The sequence below is a fragment of the Tachysurus fulvidraco genome, chromosome 9 (genome assembly GCF_022655615.1).
Source record: "Tachysurus fulvidraco isolate hzauxx_2018 chromosome 9, HZAU_PFXX_2.0, whole genome shotgun sequence".
NCBI lineage: Eukaryota > Metazoa > Chordata > Actinopteri > Siluriformes > Bagridae > Tachysurus > Tachysurus fulvidraco.
In genome coordinates, this window is record NC_062526.1 from 10,915,112 (window position 1) to 10,930,274 (window position 15,163).

Below are 15,163 nucleotides of genomic sequence, written 5' to 3' on the forward strand. Positions count from 1 at the left end.
TTCGGGAGGTTAGAGATGTCACTCTTGCCTGTCTGCAAACTTGAGAGCCCTGTTTTGCATATATTGCAAATTAGCTCAAAATAAAAACAGGTTCCTGCTCTTTTGGCACTTGGATCCCTAAAAAAAAACTGGTTTTGAAACGATTAAAAAAAAACTAACAAAAAGGTGGAAAAGTACAGTATAAGATGAAGGCAGGATCAAACACAAAGGTAAGTCAAATTAAATTAAATTCAACTGACTTGCAAATTGCAATGCTTCCCGCTTAGTTTAAAGCTCATCTTACTTCAATTGTAATATTTAAAAAACCAACAGATTTTAACATGGAATCATTTTCCCCAAAAGGTAAACCAGAAACACTGTACATCACTTGATACACTGTACACCATGTTAAACACTGTACATCACATGATACACTGTACACCATGTTAAACACTGTACATCATATTAAACACTGTACATCACTTGATACACTGTACACCATGTTAAACACTGTACATCACTTGAAACACTGTACACCATGTTAAACACTGTACATCACTTGAAACACTGTACACCATGTTAAACACTGTACATCACTGGAAACACTGGAAACCATGTTAAACAATGTACATCACTTGAAACACTGTACACCATGTTAAACACTGTACATCATTTGAAACCATGTACATCCTGTTAAACACTGTAGACCATGTGAAGCACTGTAAACCGGTAGACCATGTTAAAAACCGTACATCATATTAAACCCTGTAGAACAGCTCTGTACAACATATTAAAATCTGTATGTCATGTTAAACACTTTACACCACTTTAAATATTTTGCATCTTCATAAAGAAACTAAATGCCTGCACACAGTTTATCATTTTACAGTGATGGAGTGAGGCTTGGTCCATGTTTGCACAATAGAATATGAGCTGATCTCCTCCAAGAGAAGAGAAGGGAAGAGAAAAGAGAAGAGAAGAAAAGAAAAGGGAAGACAAGAAGAGAAGAGGAGAGAAGGGAAGAAAAGAGAAGAAAAGGAAAGAGAAGCGAAGAAAAGAGGAGAGAAGAAAAGAAATGGAAGAGAAGAGAAGAAAGGAAAAGGGAAGGGAAGAGAGAAAAGAAAAGAGGAGAGAAGAGAAGAAGAGAACAAGCAAAGGGAAGAGGAGAGACGAAAAGAAAAGGGAAGAGAAAAGAAAAAAGAGACCGTGAGATATCTCCTCTCCTCCTCTCCCCTCCCATGTCCTCTCCTCTCCTCCCATGTCCTCTCCTCCCCTCCCCTCCCCTCTTATCTCCTCTCCTCCCCTCCCCTCCGCCTTTCTTGTCCCTGTGCCCAAAAATGTGAAACGCAATCCGAGCACCAGGTCACAGCGAGTAGCTATTTTAAACTGTAAAAAACTCCGCTTAGCTCGAGAGGAATATGGAAGCAGGCGAAAGCGGACTCTTGGCTGGAATTAAAATAAAATGACGGAACCTCATTCGTCGCTCCGCGTTTATTCAGCTTATACATTTTGCGTGTTTTTGTTGCTTGCGTTTTTCTCATGTCTCTCCCGGTAGTTTTGCCTGGATCGTGTTGTCGTTTAACCGGGACTTCTCTCACCCCTCAGTTCGCCGATCCGTCTCGAAGGAGCCGCTGTATGGCCACAGTTCCTTGGCGGATGCGGGGATCGGAGTCGCGGTTGGTGCCGCCACTGCTGCCCGCGCGCCCGCTTCTCTCCCTCGGTCTGCTACAGCTGGTGCTCGGCTGCTCCATGGTGGCTCTCTCGTTTGGAGCTCTTTCACTCAGCAACTCGCCTCCTGTCCGCAATTCCTGTCCGTTTTGGGCAGGATCATCAGTGAGTGTTCTCCAGGCCTATTTCTTTCTCAGTATGCAGTTACTTTTTATTCGACAGACTGCAGTGAGGTTTAAATGCTGTGTGTTCAGTGAATAATTAATGTGGTGTGTGTGTGGTGTAAAGTAAAGGTGAGTGCTGGTTTAGCTCCAGATCGAATCCAGGTCTAAAGCAGGTCGGTTACATGAGTGTAGACTAGAATTATTGAAATGTTTAAAAACAAATACGTGAACTAGTTGCCTCATGTGGTGCAAATAAAACGTGCTTTTCTGTTTCCTAGGGGTAGATTGGAGAATGGTCCCAAAAACACTTTAGGTAGATATGGAGGGTTGGTTTATAAATAAATAAACAAATAAACAAACAAACAAACAAATAAATAAATGTCTCCCACCATGTCACATCAAAAACATCTACTGATCACAACACTAAAAATGTTCATATATACCTATCTAGACACCAATAAACAAAGGACACCTACTATGGTAATGTCTCCTTAAGGTACTAAATGTAACTAACTCATGTGGAAACACTGGCCACTTAATCAAATACACAAGGCTTATATAACCCTCTCAGGGAAGGAACCATTTAAAATATGAACTTAAAAAATGATTATCCAGAGATTCACATTGTTTGTTCCACAAAGTAAAGTCCACATTGTTTGTGTTCCACAAAGTAGTCTTTTGATTATTATATTATTATAACACACACACACACACACACACACACACACACACACACACACACACACACACATATATATATATATATATATATATATATATATATATATATATATATATATATATATATATATATATATTATTGAAAATTATATTTAATTGAGAAATGCTGCTTTGGCAGAAACACACCGGAGTGAAAATTAGAAACAGGAAGTGGTAGTCAATGCGCAAATAAATAAACAAACAAACTAACAAATAAATAAATAAATAGACATTTGGATGGAATCCGGGCCTAGTATGTAAAAGCTAGCAGAATGTTTGTGTCCCCTTCCTAGCATTAGCCCACTGAGACACAGATTAATACAATATAAATGAACGTGAGACATGGTGTAGTTAATCTGTCTGTGCGCTTAATATGGCTGAATGTGCTGATTTTGTTCTCCACAGGTTATCCTGTCGGGGATTATCGGCCTCACCACATGGAAGCGACCCATGCTCCTGTTGGTAGGTTACTAGAGATCGTACTTTCTTTATTTTTTGGTTTCACAGGAGGATATCAAGCAGTGTAATCCTCATTATAGAATTAGACATTCACTGGTCTTTCACACTGTGTGTTTTAAGTGCGTTTATGCTCTTAAATAAAGTATGAACTTTATAAAGTGAACGGTTTATGTGCTCCTGCGGTTTTACAGAAAAACAAAACACTGCTTTCAAACACTGCCAGCTAACAAAAGATAACATCAATTAAACCAGTTCTTCCATATAAAATTGGTTATTTGTGCAATATTCTATGTTTCTATATATTATATGTAAACACAGGAAAATAACATGAATTAAATACTCTGAAACCAATGAAACACATTTTCTGAACAAATGAAGTGTAATGTACTGAACACTAATCTGTTACATCAGGCACAACATGAAGTGATAACAGACAAAACCCAATTTGCTCTCAGCGATGCTTCATTCTGTTGTCTGTAAACTAAGCTATATATTAATATTGTATATAAATGAGTTATATTTATGAGTTAATATTAAAAAGACCAGTGCTGATTAAGTTACCAATCCAATATCAGCCTTGTACTTCCTCTTAAATTATGTGTATTATTTAAATTAATCTTTAAGATTTGTACCATTTATATAATTTTAAGTAGATTTGAGACACTGGGTGCATCACTATGCCATATATTTATTTTGTAAATTTTAAGAATATCCTCATAATGAAGAATCAGTGATAGAAAATCCTAATTAATGTCACTTACATGACTAATGCTTGCAGTCATTTAAGACATGTTTAAACATGTTGTTTAAATTGTCTCTTCATGTTTAGGATTAAAGTCTGTTTCATATTGTGTGTGTATTGGTATCTTGCCAGCATGTAATCCGGGTTAATTTCATGTTTAAACACAAGATTTAACATTTGAGAATGGTCAGTATTTTGAAATCTTTCGAGCTGGAGCCTCTCAGCTCTACCATAAAGGGTTTTATACAGTAACTATATTAATGACAAGTAGCCGGAATACTTCCTGTAATGCTTTGAGTGAAGATGGGACATGCAATAATATACTAGTTGTTATAGTTTGCTTATAATGCTTATAATAAACTAGTTGTTATTGATAGTTTGAATATAATTTGCTTATTTCTTAAATAAAGAGTGAAGTATGTCAAATATTCAGCTGCAAATGAGATGTCCATCTTCAGTATGTATTATGCTATAATATTTTCATTATTATGGCAATGTACAATGTCAGAAGCTGCTGCCACAAAAACATTTATTTCCTTACATTTTATTACCATAATCAGGGTCAGGTCAGCCAAAAGTTACTAATTTGTAAATGTGAAGCTAAGCAAACCATGAAATAGGGCATTTCATAACCAAGGTTCAGAATTGTGTACAGAAGTACCTGCAAAATTAAAGAAAATATAAGAGGCAGGTACAGTATAAGAAATAAGAAATATACTGGTAGATTAATACATGCCTAAACCATGCTGTTCTTATTGTCAAAGCAGAAAGGCATGGAAAAATTAACACTTATTAGAGGGTTACTATTAGAAAGTTATTGTTGCTTTGCCATGTAAATGTAATAAACGCATATTTTGCTCAAAATAAATGCATATTTTGCTCAAATATCTGAACAGCCATTTTTACACAACATATTCTTACATATTAGGTGTAGAATGGAGTATTTGGGGGTATACCAAAGTGAGGAGGATAAGTTAGTCTTTTTAATATTTTGTATTATTTAATAACAACAATGTTTGCTGTACTGTTTCCTTGTTTATTTGAACTGTATGTTGTTTTAGACAGTTTTAGACAGGTAGGCTAAATCAGATATTGTGTCAAATAAGATATAAGCAGGAAGGATTTTCCTGCCTGAAAGATTTGCCTAATCGAATTGTTTTGAATCTAATTACAATTTGTGGACATGTGGCAAAGTTTGTCCAGTCAGATCAGATTTCCTGTGCTTCGATCTCAGAAACGACAGCAATATGGCTAAAACGTGAGGGAAGGCACATCTGAGTTGTTACTATAACAACCAATGTGGAAAAACAAATGTAATTATGGTTTGATCAAATGAGTTAGATTTGGACATTTGTTAGATAGACTTGCCTTTATGTGTAAACAAAAGCATAATATTAGTGGTATTAATTATTGATATATATCTCTCGGACACCCCACCCTTCTCTCTCTCTCTCTCTCTCTCTCTCTCTCTCTCTCTCTCTCTCTCTCTCTCTCTCTCTCTCTCTCTCTCTCTCTCTCTCTCTCTCTCTCTCAGGTGAATCTGTTCGTGTTGCTGTCCATGGTGTGTATCCTGCTGAACCTAGCAGGCTTTATCCTCTGCTGTCAGGGGGCTCAGCTGGTGTCCAGCACCATCCACTGTCAGCCGGTAAGAGCTGAGACCTTTAGTGATGCTCTAATGCAGCAGCGAATCATAATCACAACCATTGAGCCACCCTTTTTATGTGATTAAATGTAAAAAATAAAAATACAGCCAAATAAGTGACAAGTTTGAACAAAAGCAGCTTTAACCTTAGTGAGAGTCATTATGGCTTAATATTACAGAATTGCCAGACAATAATTTAAAAAAAAATCCTAAGTTAAAAAATATGATAGTTTGGTTAATACATTCCTTCTATGCATGCTCTGAGATTCAAATGGGTCAGAGCAAATGGAGTAGAATAACAAAACCATAACAGAGTCCAAGCCCCAAAATAGAGTGTGAATTTCTATCTGCTTCTTCCTGAAACTGAGCTTTTATAGCTTTGGGCTACTGCAATACCCCCTCCCTTCTCTCGAGTAAAGAAGACTCCTGGCCCTGCCATCTGCTTCTGAATCAGGTGCTCTGTGCACATGTGTTAGGTTTTGGACATTTTCAGTGCCTGAGGTCTGAATTTTAACTGGGTTGCTGTGTCCTTTTAAATGAGACTCTATTGTCCTCTGTCTAACACTCTCCCTTAGTTTGTGCTGTCTGCACCAGATGAACACCCCAAAGATCAGCTTTAGTCAGAGATCTCTCTCTTTATCTACAATATCTCAATATTCAACCGATATACTAAACTCCCATAATACTAAAACCACCTGTCTAAGATTGTGTAGGTTCCACTTTTGCTGCCAAAACAGACCCTTCATGGCATGGACTCCAAAAGACCTCTGAAGTTGTGTGTGATATCCTGCACCAAGACATTAGCAGCAGACCCTTGTTGTGAGATGAGGCCATGATGGTTTCGACTTGATTGTCCAGCACGCTCAAACGGATTGAGATCTGGGGAATATGGAGGCCAAGACAACACCTTGAACTCATGTAAAGTCATGTTTGTCCCAAACCATTCCTGAACCATTTTTGCACTGGCAAAATTGTATTATGGAATACTGTGGTTGCCATGAAGCATTTGGTCTATAATAAAGTTTAGGTAGGTGGGATGCGTCAAAATAACATCCACATGAATGCCAGGACTTAAGGTTTGCCAGCAGAACATTGCCCAGAACATCACACAGCGATGCACTGTGTGTTGTGACACCTTTTTTCATAGCCAGCTTTGAAAGCCAACTTTTTCAACAATTACCCAGTTGTCTAGCCTTCACATGTTATGTCAGATTGGTGTATATATTTCAATGTATTTCTTTTATTTTTATGAGCTTTAGTATGTACTCATGACAGTGCATCAATATTTGATTTAAGTGTAAACAGAGATGTCATAGTCAAATAGGCCTTTATGCTGTATTTATACCTACAGAAGAGTTTCAAAGGAAAAAAAATTTAATATTAAACAGCACCAGAACAACTTCATTTTCTCAGGAAATGTACTGGATAGATGTTCTTTCGAAAGATTTCCCAAGGTTGTTCACTTAGGTTAAGATCCTGTTGCTGTGAATGTCCTAAAGGATGAGTTAAGTCTTGGGCCTAATGGACTGGCATCCCAGTCAAGTAACCCTTGCACCCAGTGAGGACAGCAGATGAATGAATAAATGTTGTATATTCTGACAAAAATCTAATTCAATTTATCACATTGAAAGATTTTAATGACATTGACAGGTTATACCCTGATTAGAAATGACACATTTAATGATGTGTGTGTGAATGTCACATGTATTGCAGGATGGAAATAGTGGTATCTGTAACTGCTGTGCCGACAGCCCTAGCAAGTGTCAAGATGAGGAGGTGATAAAGATTTATGCAGGAAACTCATGTGCATCGATGAGAGTGCTGCTGAAGGTCTGGGCTCAGTCATTAGGAAAGATATATTACTGTGCTGTTCCTCATTAGGGACAGCGTGTTACTGATATTTATAAATTTCCTGTGTGTCTTTTTAATGTGTTAAGTGATGTATATTATTTATTCCAGAAAGTTCTGTTTGCGCTGTGCGCATTGAATGCGCTGACCACCGTAGTGTGTCTGATTGCAGCTGCACTCAGATACCTGCAGATTTTCTCCACAAGACGGCCCTGTATGGTAAGAGTCATGCTTCAGGCATTGTGACTATTGTTCACATGCATGTGCTAACTCAGGCCTCTTAAGAAAGTGCTGCTATCTATGACAATGTGTTTCCCTGCCAGGAAGAGCCACGAAACATTGTAGAGGAAGAAGAGCAGCCACACGTTCCTGATCCTGATGACTTTGTTCCACCCGCACCACCTCCTTCCTACTTTTCCACCTTCTACACTTACACACCACGGCTGGCACGCAGGTAACAGACCAGCAGGAACTCACTCCCTAATTTAACTTGAATGCTTTTAGCCAAGTTGATTTGGATGAAGCTTTGAGGTCATAAAAAGGTTCCCAGATTTGGGCTTTTTAAATTACGGATTGCAATTAGCAGATAAAATGTATTATTATATGTTAAACAAAAATCACAGATACATGATATATATGAAGTATATGCTCAGACTGATGATATCCTATGAGATATGTGGCAATGTGAGGTTGTCAGGAAAAACCTGTTACTGTGGCTGAATTCTGTGTCTGAACACACAAATAACAAAATATTAGGTTTGTATCTGCCAATAAAATACTCAAAAAAAAAAAAAAATACCAAAAAAAGTATGCCTAAAGGTTTTATAAGATGTGAAGGGTTTTCCCAGGCTGCCACATTTGTAGCTTTTGTAAGACTAGAATTACAGGACATTATTATTTTAGCCCGACACATACAGCCCTCAGGCCTAAATGCAATACAATGCAAATGATCTTCTTGAAGCAGGAATTGAAGCAGGATTGAATCTAAACAATAATTTTCTTTATTTCTAAGATGAAGCACAATTAAGTGGAAAAAGTTTCAAAGGGTTTTTGGGTTAAAAAAGAAAACAAGTGGCTCTATCTCATTTACTAATCTCATTTACTAAAAAACTACTAATATCTTAAGCTATATTTGGTTTGTTTTGTTATAATGCAGAAACTATGAAGGAAAGTTTCTTAGTATAAATGAAATTTAGCCTGAGGGTATTTAACCATTAGTACTTAACTGTACACATTAATTACTGAAAGAATCTAGAGTTAGAAATTGTTGCATAACTGTTAAATGCATTCATGCAGATCAGTAGAATTGATCCCATACCCTCCTCCCCATACCCATACCCATACACACACACACACACACACACACACACACACACACACACACACACACACACACACACACACACACACACACACACACACACACACACACAGTATGGGCAGCTTCTCCATCAAAAAAACTAAGAAAATCCTCCTAAAATGTTCCAAGCTGTGGAACAGCTCGACAAAACCTAGTAAATGCTGCAATGCGTGAGATGGACCAGTTTTGCAAGGCAGATGTAAAACCTGGCGATGAACACTAGGAAATGCTGATTGCAGCTGCTTCCGGAGGTTTTCAGAAACTCCATTCCCCATTCTGTATGTACCTCCAGGATGTTTGGTGACAGTGTGATCCCGCTGCCTCACATATACGGGGCAAGGATTAAAGGTGTAGAAGTTTTCTGTCCACTTGACCCTCCTCCACCCTATGAAGCTGTGGCAGCAAGGCAGGCTGAGCCTTCACAGGTAAACATTTACATTCATGGCATTTTTGTAGATGTTCTTATCCAGATCAACTTAATCTAAGTCATACAACAAAACATTTGATGGTTACGTAGCTTGGTTGTCCTGTGATTTCATAACCTTAAGATCTGTAGTCTAAAATCTTAACCACTCACCATAATCTCATGCCTAGTATGTTTTTTTACAGTTATAAGGCAGGCTATATGCAGTTTTTCTTTTATGATTACTTCGGACTTCCCATTGGTATCAGCATTTCCTAAGCAGAAGGTGGTGTAGTTTATGTTGGCAGGATTAGTCAAGCCTTCAAACTGACCCTCTATGTATATTTAGGTGCCGGACCCTGAGGTTCAAGTGACAGATCAGAGTGAGGGTGTGCCAGACTGCCCTGAAACAGACACACCAGGCGATGGTAAGCAACACCCATGACGGCACCATATGCTGTCGGTGTCTTTAAGGCATTGAAGGCTAAATCCTTGCACATTTCCTCATTCAGTGATAGTCACGTACAGTAGCTGGACATGGCATAGTGAATCAGACATATTCAAACTGTGAACATAGCTGTCAAATTGTGTCAATGCTTCTAATGTGCATTCTTTTCTTACTGAATGCTATTGAAGAATTTTCGTTAAAAATTAGATTATTCGACAACAATAGAAATGTTTAAGTATTTACATGAATTTCAGAATTACTCAGGATTTGGTTTGTCCCCCTTTTGCTTTAAGGAATGTGTGCATTCGAGTTCATTTAAGAGTAAATCCTTCAGAGCACTGTCTGAACACACAGTTTTATAAAGCAGATTAGATATGATGGAAATCTGACCTTTTTCTACAAATCAGTTATGCTGAATGTCACACATTTTCTTACATTTAATCAGAGAGATAGAAATAGTGCCGAGATACAAGATATAAATATTAGATACAAGATATTGAATATTTTCTTCATTGTTTTAAATATTTAAAAAAATCGACCATTACCATGGTCTAAAAAAATTCCAGAAATACAATAAACAGTATACAGAATTTAAATCTTACTCAGTTCTGAGTAACATGATGAAATCTCGTGATGAAGTCACTTTTAGACTGTCTCGGTTATCAGCTCATATGTCATGGTTTTGCAATGCTTGTGTTCAGGTAATAATGTGTTTTGCTTAATAATGGTCCCAAAGTGTAAGAGTAGCGGTGCTGGCAAAGCAGATGTGCCAAAGAAAACTTGTAAAATTCTTTCTTTAAGTGAGAAAAGGAGGTGAAAAATGTTTAATTGATGATACACAGCACGTACAGAGTAGAGTGTTCACTATCTGCGGTTTCAGGCATCTGCTGGGGGCTTTAGCCATATCTCTGCAGGGTCATGCGATACAGGGTTATACTGTGTATATATATATATATATATATATATATATATATATATATATATATATATATATATATATACACACACACACACACACACACTGTGCCACATTTAAAGTCAGACAGAGATCACATTTTTTCCATATTTCGATGTTCTCTTGATATGTATCTGCATGATTTAATGCATTGTGCTGTATAAATGATCAACTGTACAGGTGTTACTATTAAAGTGCATTTTGTTTTTAATTCAGTTGATTGATCTGATCATAACATATGCTCTGTAAGTATAAGCTTATTCTTACTCAAGTTTTGGTGACTAGTCGTTCTAACAACAGTTGCTGTTAGGGTTTAATTAAACCACGTAGATAAAGTCTACTTTTGAGGATTGGGGTGTAACGTTATCATGTAACTCTGTTCATGTAATAGTGCTCTTGGGCGGAGATTGCTTATTATAACATCATGGCTCCTCTGCTCTCAAAATAAGCTGGTGCTATAAGCTAACATTCACGTCACAGGTTCTTTATGTCACAAGTATCAGCTTCCTATCTCCACTCATAAATCGTTACTCTCATACAACCGGGCATTTATTCAATCAGCCAATCATGTAGCAGCGGCACAGTGCATAAAGCCATGAAGATACAGGTCAAGAGCTTCAGTTAATATTCACATCAAACATTAGAATTGGGGGAAAACGTGTGATCTCTGTTATCACGGCATGATTGCTGGTATCAGATGGCCTGATTTGAGTATTTCTGAAACTACTAAATTCTGGGTCTTTTCTCACACAACAATCTCTAGAGTTTACATACAATGGTACACAAAAAAATCCTGGTCTGATGAGAGAGATCAGAGAAGAATCAGCCTGAGTCAGACTGAGCTGAGCTGACAGGTCTATAGTATCTCAAATAATCACTCTTTTCAACTGTTGTGAGCAGAAAAGCGTCACAGAACTCACAACACATCAAAACCTGATGAGCTAGAACAGTTGAAGACCACATTGTTTCAGTCCAGGTAGCCAAGAACACAAATCTGAATCTATCATAAGCACAGACTGATCAAAACTGAACAGTTAAAGACTGCAAAAAGACAAGGTTGTAGCTCATCTCCATCAATGTCTGATGTTTTGTGCATGCTGAAATGCTTTTCTGTTCACCACAGCTGTAAGGAGTGATTATTTAAGTTATTAAAGATACAATATCCTCCCTTGTAGCTTGAACAAATCTGGTATTTTCATCTCTCTTATCAACAACAATTTTTGTTCAGTGTCTTTTTTTTAATGTTTAGTGTTTTTTCAATGTTTTTTTCTGTGCAAACTCTAGAGACTGTAATTTCTGTGAATTTGATCTCATGGGAATTTCAAACATCACATCTTCTGAGACATTACTGAAGCTGAGATTTGGGATGTTCTTGGAAAGTACAGATGTATATGAGTACAATTGTGTCAGGAGTACATCAGGCAGCATGAAGGTATTCCAGATTCTTTGACAAAAACACAAAACAAACATATTTATGATGTTTTTATTAACTTTCTAATATGGGATAGGGTTTTTGTAAAAATTATGGAGACAGTACACACCCTGAGTCTGCCTAAAGATGTCTAAACCTTACTGGCGATTTCCTCACAAAATTAATGATCATGTTCTATTGTTATGTGACACCAGATTTTAAAATGTTCACTTTTGGGAGATTTTAAAATGCTTTAACTTTATACATGGTTGAGATAAATATATAGTATAATACAAGATAGAGTAGTTGCACCATGTAACCAGTAGTTGCACCATCAAAGTTGCACCATGTAAATGATTTATATATACATATATCATCCACTATGTCAGCGGTGTGCAATCTTACCTGGGAAAGGGCCGGTGTGGGTGCAGGTTTTCATTCCAACCAAACAGAAGCCACACCAGAGTCTACTAAAAGCCAAGAACAACTGATTAAACGGGTGGAATCAGGTGTGGTTTCTGCTTGGTTGGAATGAAAACCTGCACCCACACCGGCCCTTTGTGGATAAGATTGGACACCTCTGCACAATGTTATGAATGAATGTGCTTTTATTAATAAGACATGGTGCTTGTTGTCACTCAGACAGGTGCATGCAGACAGCCATGCTGGGTTCCTCACCGCCCTCACAGTCCATCACAACCCCGAGCAGCAGAAAGCCTCGTAGACCACGACACCGCAGGTCCAACAGTGACCCTGTTCTCCTGGACCTGACTGCTAAAGGTACATGGGCAACATTAGGGTGTGTTGTGTGATGTATAGTTTCTATTTTTTGCACTCGTTCTGGAGAAAATTGAGATCCTTGGCTGAAACCTGAACGCTTAGTAATGAGTTACATTTATGAACACACAACCTGAAGGGCAACAGGTTTGTTGGCAAAGCAGATTATGACCTATTTTCATTTGGGGTTATCTTTAGTGTGTGTGTCAGATCCTGACACCCCCCCTCCTCTCCTCTCTCTTTTTCTCTTCTCTCTCAGACACCCACACTAAAAGCACTCACTATATATCAGGAACCCCCTCCATATGTGTCAGCAACTTCATTAGACATATTTTAAATATAGAGCTGCCACTTTCAGGAACTCTGAGCTGTCTGTGCACTCAAACCTCTGAGGTATGGATCAATTTGCAGGTGTTTTGACCCTCATCATAGACACACCTATAAATTACAAAGAAAAAAGAACCTACAGAATGAGTTCTTACCCATGTTACTGTTTGTCCTTTGCCAGAATTGTTTTTTAAAACCTGATATTTATCCAGATCAGTAATGTAAATAATTAGCATTGTACAGAAACAAAACATTTTACTGTACTGAGAAAAGAAGAGAAAACTTTTAATAAATGCGAATAGAATTCATGATAGCTGGAATTTCTGCATGTGGTTCATTCCTCATTTCTCTCTTTTTTACATTTCCCTCCTTTCCCCCAGCAGTAATGAGCTGTGAAGCAGCCACACAGACAGACGTAGGTCCTGGGTCAGCGGTGGTGTCGGGGCCCGAGACAGAACATTCGGTTGTCACTCTGCGGCGGGGGAGGGGCAATCGCAGACCACGCCCCTCCTCTATGGTGGACTACCAAAGCTATAGAGACACCAAGCTCCTAGTGGCACGTTTCCTGCAGCAGCAGTCGCCTTGTAGCCTGACGCCAGAGGTGGAGGAGCTGATCAACAGCATTAAGAGCGTACTGCGCTCTGATCAGGAACACATGGAAGAGGCTGTGCGCTGTGCCACCTTAATCCAGCAGGTCATACACAACATTCTACATGTATTAAACCGTCATAGCTCTAACATACAATTTTATTGTGTACTCTATTCTTCACAGACCAATCTCTGAGAATCATTTTATCACAAATTATTTTGTCTGACTGGTCACATGAATTGAAATGGGTTTAATCCACAAACTCAACTTAATCACTCAAACCTCAATTCAAATTTTTAATTCAAAATAAATACCGTTTTGGGAGTGACCATTTAAATAATAATCTATTGTTTAATAACAGGAGTGTGGTTCATGGATTTGAGTTATATATATATAAAGGTAAAAGAGATTTTTTTAATACAGCAGATATGGTACTTAAAACAGTATAATAATTGTTTCTATTGAGCAGGTCATTAATTTGGCTGTTATTCCGCAGGTGATGAGCGTGTCAGAGAGAGGACAGGGGCAGGGGCAGGGGCAGACATCATGTGCCAGACAGACGCAGCCAGATTGCACGTCTAACACACTGCCTCTGCGAAAGCGTCCGGGGCTCCTTCACCTGCGCAGCTGTGGAGACCTCAGCACCTTCACCTGGGCAGAGCTGCAGGTCAGTGGGCAAAGCAGACCGAGCTCTCGGGCCAACTCGAGGACGGGTTTTCGGACTGGATCCCGCCGGCTGGCCCAGGATCGACCACACAGCCTGATAGGTGTCTCACGAGAAACCGTTATCTAAAAGCTGAAAGCTGTTCTGTGTGCTCTAGACGAGGAATGACACAAAGCTTCAAAAAAGCAGACATATAGAAATTGTGCTTTTTTTTTTTTTTTTTTTTTTTTTTTACAAAAAAGTGTGTGTTTCTAGCATTCTAATACTGATAAGTGTGAGTTTTCTTTGTTTTAAATAAATCAGTGGCACAGTTCTTACTTCTGCACTAAACCGCACCAGAGCCTTTAGTATTGGATATTACAGCAGTGATGATACACTGTTTCCCTTAAACCATTATTAAACAGACACATTTATGACAAAATCAAGATAGCAAATAAATCTTATGACTTAGACTTAGACTGACTCTAGGGAATAATTTACATAGTCTATTTTATTTATAAAGATATTTTTTACTGTTTTATATCAAACTTAAACAGACACCAGTTGATTTAGTCCAAGGATTCTTTACTGAAACCCAGTGAACTGAAGCTCAGTTAGACAAAAATCTGTCTTTTTAAACAAGATGTTAATAAACTCTGTAGTTATAAAGCTAATAACTATGAACACAAAGGCCTTGAAATCCCAAAATTCCCCATAATGTAACATGCAAATTATAAGTTCTAATTATTTTATTGATTTAGTCACCTGCCTTTGAGTCATGTCCGTATATCTCACTTGAGTTCCAGAATTCAAGGTAAATGTGCACATGTATTACAACCAGACAAGCCTAAATGAGGGGATAAGTATTAAGATTACTTCCTGGATCTCTTGCTGATTTTGTCTGTCTGTGCCCTTCAGTTTTACAACATGTAACAGAAACTACAAGGGCTAAATAAATCTTTGAGGACATGTGCAGTTGTGTTTCTGTAGTGTTGTTGGACCTGTGGAAAGATGGAAAGATGCTCTTC

At 38.1% G+C, this 15,163-nt stretch overlaps 1 protein-coding gene across 2 annotated transcripts; it reads left to right on the top strand.

The window, feature by feature from the left end:
* Positions 1-1,307: 1,307 nt before the first annotated feature.
* On the top strand, positions 1,308-15,104 carry fam189a2 (family with sequence similarity 189 member A2). 2 transcript variants are annotated; one of them, XM_027138380.2, is made up of 11 exons: positions 1,308-1,812; positions 2,937-2,993; positions 5,267-5,377; positions 7,088-7,204; positions 7,334-7,441; positions 7,546-7,676; positions 8,875-9,007; positions 9,335-9,413; positions 12,442-12,579; positions 13,284-13,597; positions 13,989-15,104. In XM_027138380.2, the coding sequence occupies exons 1-11, from the start codon at positions 1,519-1,521 to the stop codon at positions 14,283-14,285; spliced, it is 1,779 nt and encodes a 592-aa protein (XP_026994181.2). In that variant the 5' UTR covers positions 1,308-1,518; the 3' UTR covers positions 14,286-15,104. The 2 variants fall into 2 exon arrangements, with proteins under 2 accessions (XP_026994181.2, XP_047674243.1); XM_047818287.1 differs by having other exon boundaries at positions 13,287-13,597.
* Positions 15,105-15,163: the final 59 nt, after the last annotated feature.

Bases quoted from the DNA above. Each gene is read 5' to 3' on its own strand.
- fam189a2 (XM_027138380.2), top strand. From the start codon at position 1,519: ATGTCTCTCCCGGTAGTTTTGCCTGGATCGTGTTGTCGTTTAACCGGG. The intron at 7,205-7,333 runs GTCTGGGCTCAG...TATTTATTCCAG, and splicing joins CGATGAGAGTGCTGCTGAAG to AAAGTTCTGTTTGCGCTGTG. The intron at 9,008-9,334 runs GTAAACATTTAC...ATGTATATTTAG, and splicing joins GGCAGGCTGAGCCTTCACAG to GTGCCGGACCCTGAGGTTCA.